Raw genomic sequence first — 6,880 nt, 5'->3', positions numbered from 1 at the left:
TTTTTGCCATTTTATATTAATTAATAAATATAAAATGGCAAAAAAAGCTGAATTTTGAGAGTACAGTTTTATAAAAAAAATTAATTTTAAATTTAAATTAAATAAAATTTTATGTGTAGCCATCTGTTAAAGGTTTAATTTAAAAAAATTCTTATATTATTAATATATAAGAATTTTTTAAATTAAACCTTTAACAGATGGCTACACATAGAATTTTCATCCTTGCCAGGAGAGTTACGTAAGTAATGCTTTATTACATTTGAAGCAATAATTAGCTCAATGTTTGATAATGTATCTTTAGAAATCAAATTTCCACTTTATGTTTTTTAATTCGAGTATTTGTCAGATATTCTACAATTTCAAAATTTATCTTAAATTGTTATTTTTGAATAAATTATTTTGTTCACTTTCGAAGCAACAATTTTTTCGAATTTCAATCAGGTGAAGAAAGATTTTTAAAAATTAACTAAAGTAATCTTCGTTATTCAATGTTCTTAAATTGTTTTGAAGTTGATGGTTTATTCGAATCCGCAATATTTTCTTCGTCTGTCTCCGATCTCCTCATCTGGAGAAGAGTTTCGGCAGCGCTCAATATGTCTTGATCTACAGTTGTTTGATGAGTCTTGGTTTCAATAGAAGACTGGAAATTTGAATTCACCCTTACTTCTTCCGAGGAATAAACGTTCTTCGATATATCTTCTGTAGATTGCTTAAATAAAATAAAAATACTACTGAATAATACGAATTCATCTATCTCGTTTTATATTACATTATATATATCATCAAAAGCATAATAATAATGAATATTAATTGAAACATAATATACAGATCATTAGTTTGTGGACTTATAATAAATCTTGGCCTATAAAAAGAAAGAATATTGTTACATATTAGTCATACACAGTATTAATAGTGGTCATGCAATTTGTTATTTCGAAATATTTACAGCTTAAGTAGCCAGTATTTGTTGTCCAGATTGACCTAAATTACGCATTCGATCCAGTCATTTTTGAACTTTTTTCGGAATGTTTAGTTCCCGAAACGTTTTTAATTCATCAGATCTCTGAGCATTTTTCTGACTGGGGAAAATATGCCTCATCACTCCTCTCTCGTTTGAACTGATCAATGGAATATATAATTAAGATGATCCTATCTCTCAATACACCCGGGAAACTACCGGATTTTTCTTCTTTTTAACCGTAAAAAACAGAATAAAATTTCAAATAAAACAATTTACAGGTTACAACATAACCAATTTATAGATAATCGAACGTAACTAATTTACGGATGAATTAATCTTTTTGTGTTTTTAAATACTCTAGTGTCTGTCTGTTTCGTTATAAACGCTTGTATGAATTAACTAAATAACAACTTTTTTCTATCTTCACAGAAGTACTCGAATAGTTTCTAAAACAAAAACGCATAAAATAAAAGATAATTTATTACAATCCGTTGTATAATATATTAATTTATATAGTAAACAAATATTTTTAATGACTTTGTTAAATTACATTTACATCAAAATATATGACAGAAATGTAAATAAAATGTATAGATCGTTACTATTATATAAAATAATATGATTCCTATAGGGCAGACAATGCGTCATACAATTATACAATGTTTAAAAGTGTGCGTGCCGAAATCCTGAAGCCGATAATTCCAAATTTTTTAATCGATTCTTTTAGAGTGGAGTGGCAAAGTACAACAAGCTATAAAAGAAAACAAATCAGCCTTGTAGACCTACTAAAAGAGAAAGTTGAAATGAGGCAGAAAGAAATTCAAAATACTTAAGTTATCAACAACAGCCTTGGTCGATAGGGCCAAACTAGCCATTTTCAAAATTTGTACAATGAACTAAAATCTCCAGAAGGTGATAACAACGTTAATCGCCTGGATAAATCTTGACACCGAGGAATTGAAGATATTAGACTTTTAATATAAAACAAACATGCCAATCGACAGCTTATGTGTACCTCAAGCTTATGTGAAATGAACTCTGCATTTATACTATAACACCATCAGTGTGGTAATATTCCCAGTTGAGACCTTACCACCTATTGTAATAACTGTGAGAGTGCATCAGAAATCGAATTTGTCACCATTGCTGTTTATTTTATGCATAGATAATGAATTAGTGGACATTTATCCTACTGATAACTTGTGAGGCATACTTACTCGAAAAATTTTTAGTAATAACAGGAATTTTGTACCGGTTTCAAAGCTGAAACAAGAAAGCATTAAGTGCTAGTTTGAAAAGGATCTAGAAATTAGACACATTTTAATTAAATCATTGCGTGATTGCAATTTGGAATTCACTAAATATAATGGCAGTTCTATTTGATATTAAAACAATTTTTATAAATCGATGTTATGATATATTGTTCAAAGTTTAAACGTATCTATATTATTAGAAAATCACAATATACGTGTTTTATGTTTAACACTTTACGCAAGTGTCAAATAATTTAAAAACAATTATATAATATTGTTTCGTGCTATCAAAAAAACATAGATTATCTTTATTTTTCGAATGTTTTTCTGTATGTTTTTTCATCGTGGCAGAAAAAATACAATAAGAAGGAAAAAAACTACTTTGTAATAAATCAAATTAAAATATTTAAAATAATATCTTTATAACAAAATGCAGTATATATATATATATCAATTATGGTTCATGTCTGAATTTTAATACACAAAGTTACATTTATATAGTTAATCATTAATTAGTGCACTGATTAACGTCATATGCTATTTTTATTAAAATGGACAATATTTCAACGAAGTTTTAAAAAGTAACACTTAAAAAAGAAAACACTTTTATGTTAATACCAAAAGCAACCCGACTCATTTTTATACTTTTAAATTGTCATAACCTATTGCAATAAAATCTATAACAAAACACATATTTAAATACCTGGAACAAAGATTGAGTTTCTGCATTTGAATGAAGCCTTGCCACGTGTGCTTCTAAATGTGCCTTTTGTTTGAAAGCGTTTTTACAGATCTGACACAAAAATGGTCTTTCTCCTGTATGAATTCTCATATGTCTTTGTAATAGCGATTTGTATGAAAATGCTTTGGGGCACATGTCACACTGATGTTTTCTTTTACTCGGGTCTTTCGATGAACTCTAATTATAGAATTATCCCAAAATATATTAATTATTCAATTAAAACTTTTTAATTTTGAAATAATAATATTTCATACGAAATTTTCATTTTATATAAATTTTGATTAGATTCTTCATTTTGAAACAGATATATTAAAGTTGCTTCAAAATTATTATCTGTGATTTAATACGTCGAATCATTCTATCGTTGAAAATAAGTACATTTTGTACAAATCTTACAGAATTATACAGTATTTCATTTTTTTAATCTGATAAAATTAACTTCGTCAGTAATCTTTGTAAATATTTAGTAATCTTGTTTTACTTGCGTTCATGGGAATAGAAGCAATAATACATCAATTTATAAAAGGTATAATTAATTAAGCTTGAACTAGCTACCTGGCGTTTCATGAATGATTTTTAAGTTCCTATCAAGTAATGTTTTAAAGATATTGTATCTGGAATTTTACATTATTTCTATCTACGTGTTTTTTATTTACGTATTTAAATATAACAATAAGTGGATTTATATTTATTGTACTTCCTGCTGTATATTTTCCTCAGACTTCTGCTTAGTGAAAATTTAATCGATTTGAATTAATTAATTTCAGATTATGAATTTTATTTCAAAATCTGAAATTAATATTGTGGAAAATATTTTAATCTTTTAAAATAATAATAAGTATATTTTTCGATGTTTTCCTTAAACAGTTAATCATCACAGCCTCATTTGTATTAAATATACAATTAATTAAATGTTTTGTATATTCTATCATATAATTATGGTTTATATATTTTTATAAATTTTATCTACATGAATACCAAAAAACAAACATAATTACTTGAGAAGAATTTGCTCGTAAATGTTCTTGATCTACGTGTCTTAGCAAACTGAAATAATGGTTTGTACTAAAATCGCAGTCATCATAGTTGCATTCGAATTCTCGTTTGATAAAATGTATTTTTCTGTGTCTAAATAAAGTTCCATTTTGAGAAAAAGTCATTCCGCAAATTTCGCAAAGAAAGGGTTTTTCACCAGTATGAATCCTTATGTGAATATCTAAGAGACTTTTTTTGGAAAATTTTTTCCCACATTCACTACATTCATGTTTCTTATCCTTATAAAAAATAAAATATTCGTTATATAGTTATAAAAAATTGACAGTTTTTCTAATCACTAACATAAATATTTTCTAATTATATAAAAATATATTAGAAATATATACTTTATGTATTGTTACAATGTGGCATTAGAATTACGAATTCTTTGTAATTTAATAAGTGTTCATCAAATATAAACAAATTCTTAAAAAGCAAAATTAAAAGTATCACTTACCATTTTAGATGTTAATTAAAGTACTAATAATTTAAATATTAAAATTCAATTTGTAAATTTTGATTAAAAAACAACAATGTCCTACAATAATGTCAAATTCAGCAATTGTTTCGCACGATTGAGCATGTATGTTATCGTAAGAGGAGTAAAAGAATAAAACATAAAATTATTTCTTCGTAAAAAAATTCTTTCTTCTGTTAAAAAAATTTTATCAGAAAATTGTTGGCAGAATTGACATTCTAATTTATTTTCTTCAATTCTTATTTCTGAAAAAAACTCCTCGTGTGAGGAATTTTCTAATTGCATAATTTCTGAATCGATGTTAAAATGTTTAAGGAATTCTTTAACTTGTCTCGATGTAAAAATAATTTCGCCTGAAGCGACGTTTTCATCTTGATTTATTCGTGTTGCTGTAGTCTTTCAGATGCTTTTTGAAAGGAATCTGTCTGCACCGTTTGACCTTTTTGTGTGCTTAGCTAAGTGTAAATAGCTAAAATTTTATGAAGAAATTTAATTAACTAAAACATAAATATTAATTGATCGAAATCTTCTGCTTCTATGGTTTCCATATCTGCTCTCGTGTTTCATCTGTCTAACTGAGTTCTCGAAATTAAAAAAAAAACAAGAAAGAAAGAAAAAAAAAACTGCGAGGATTCATATAATGTAAATTTTTATTTATGTAAATTCATATGATTAAATAATGTTAAAGATATTTCAGATTAAATCTTCAGCAATGTTTAAAATTTACATATTCTTCATGATTATATTTTTGTAGGTATTAAATTTTGGCTACAAAGTATTTAGTTGTTCAAACGAGGACGTTTGTTAGAGGATTTATTCAATTGCTTGATAAAGATTTGAATTCTGTAGTGAAATTTTGAAGAGTAACTATAAGTTTGAAAATTTCAGTAATTACACGAAAACTGTTTTTTAAAAACTGAATGTGATTATAAGAAATTTATGTAAAGGAAAATCTATTTTCAAACAATTATTACGAATGGCATAAAAGTTGAAATACACCAATTTAAAACTTTTTTCAAAAGTAGATTTTCCATGGAAACCAATTCGAATATTAATATCGATTTATAATTCGATTCGATAAAGATGACATTTTATTTTTTCTCTTTTAATGAAACAATATATAAACAATAATAAAAAAGAAATTAAATTGAAAAGAAATACAATTAAGAATTTGAAATCTGGAAATTTAATGTAATTTAAATACTTCGCATTTTGAATATTTTCTTTAATAAAAGTGTATAAAAGCTAATGATTACTGATTATCAAAAGACACAAAAATACACATTGAAAATAGTCAGAGTTTATATATTTACACTCTTCTTTGCATGAAAAATACCAACCTATCGTGAATTGAAGATTACAGTATAAAATTAATTAGAACTGGTAATTACTAATTGTCACATCGTCACAATGTCGGATGCAAGTTTCAACTGTATTTATTTTTAAAAATTTACTTTCAGAAAATATTAAAATATAAATTATTTACTGAATAGTCGCTCAGTGCCGACCATCTTCATATTTTTACCTTCATACTTCATATGTAAAGTAAGTCTTAGAAAGAACTAATTATACAACGCTTATTTGATAGAAGAAATAGTATAGGATAATACTTCTCTAAAGTTTTGCATAAAGTACTAGTTATTTCTATAATAAAAAAAGTCATGAATATTGGCAGTGCAAATAATGTCGGCCAGTACCAACCAGTCATTATTTTAAAGGGTATTAAAGTATTAGTGTTAATAAATGATCGGCACGACTATATTGTTAAAGCAAAAGTACGATATACAGAGGCAAGATACTAGTAACATGAGATGAAAAAATACATTTTAAATTAACTAAATTAAAAACGTTATTAAAAATTCATCCCTGGCATTGTGACAATATCACAATATATAATCGCTATTTATTTATTGTTATATATTATCGTTTTTAGAAAATAAATACTAAAAATTCTTAGACCTGTATGACATTAGTTTATATGTACAACATATCTTAAACAATTAGTGTTAAAAAATTTAGATATCAAATTGTCACAAACGTTCATTATCTGAGACGTAAATTTAATCAATTATAGCTTGTTGAATTTTACAAATATAAGTATATAAAACTTTTTTTATAACAATAAAACTTACACTTTACAAGAACAATAATGATTTGAGTTTCTGATTTTCATAAAACATTAGATGTGAAAAAAATGACATTTAAATTTAGTTTCTTATCTTCATTATGTACGAAACATTTTATCGTATATTTATTGGAATAAATTAAATTAAATGTAAACTCTTTACAGTGTTTTTACATTTAATGTATACCATAACAGAAGTTGATTTACAAAAAATTTAATTTAGAATCAGTTATAAAATACCAAAAGATTGAAAATCTCTTACAATCTTCTGATATCTTTGGAAGAA

At 25.5% G+C, this 6,880-nt stretch overlaps 1 protein-coding gene across 1 annotated transcript; it reads right to left on the bottom strand.

The window, feature by feature from the left end:
• Nucleotides 1-481: 481 nt before the first annotated feature.
• Nucleotides 482-6,000, bottom strand: LOC136973013 (zinc finger protein 582-like). The gene is made up of 4 exons (XM_067267700.1): nt 5,995-6,000; nt 3,955-4,230; nt 2,918-3,133; nt 482-709 (listed from the first exon to the last, which is right to left on the bottom strand). Exons 1-4 carry the CDS (start codon nt 5,998-6,000, stop codon nt 482-484), a joined length of 726 nt encoding a protein of 241 aa, XP_067123801.1.
• Between the last annotated feature and the right edge of the window lie 880 nt (nt 6,001-6,880).

This window comes from Centruroides vittatus, unplaced genomic scaffold, assembly GCF_030686945.1.
Source record: "Centruroides vittatus isolate TY-2023 unplaced genomic scaffold, ASM3068694v2 contig_3072, whole genome shotgun sequence".
Classification (NCBI taxonomy): Eukaryota; Metazoa; Arthropoda; class Arachnida; order Scorpiones; family Buthidae; genus Centruroides; species Centruroides vittatus.
The sequence above is the reverse complement of the archived record's forward strand: the minus strand, read 5'-3'. Positions and strand labels throughout refer to the sequence as shown.

Coding starts and splice junctions, on each gene's coding strand:
- LOC136973013 (XM_067267700.1), bottom strand. Junction 3,134..3,954: donor TACGAGCAAATTCTTCTCAA/GTAATTATGTTT, acceptor TTCTATAATTAG/AGTTCATCGAAAGACCCGAG. Junction 710..2,917: donor AAACTCAATCTTTGTTCCAG/GTATTTAAATAT, acceptor ATTTTATTTAAG/CAATCTACAGAAGATATATC.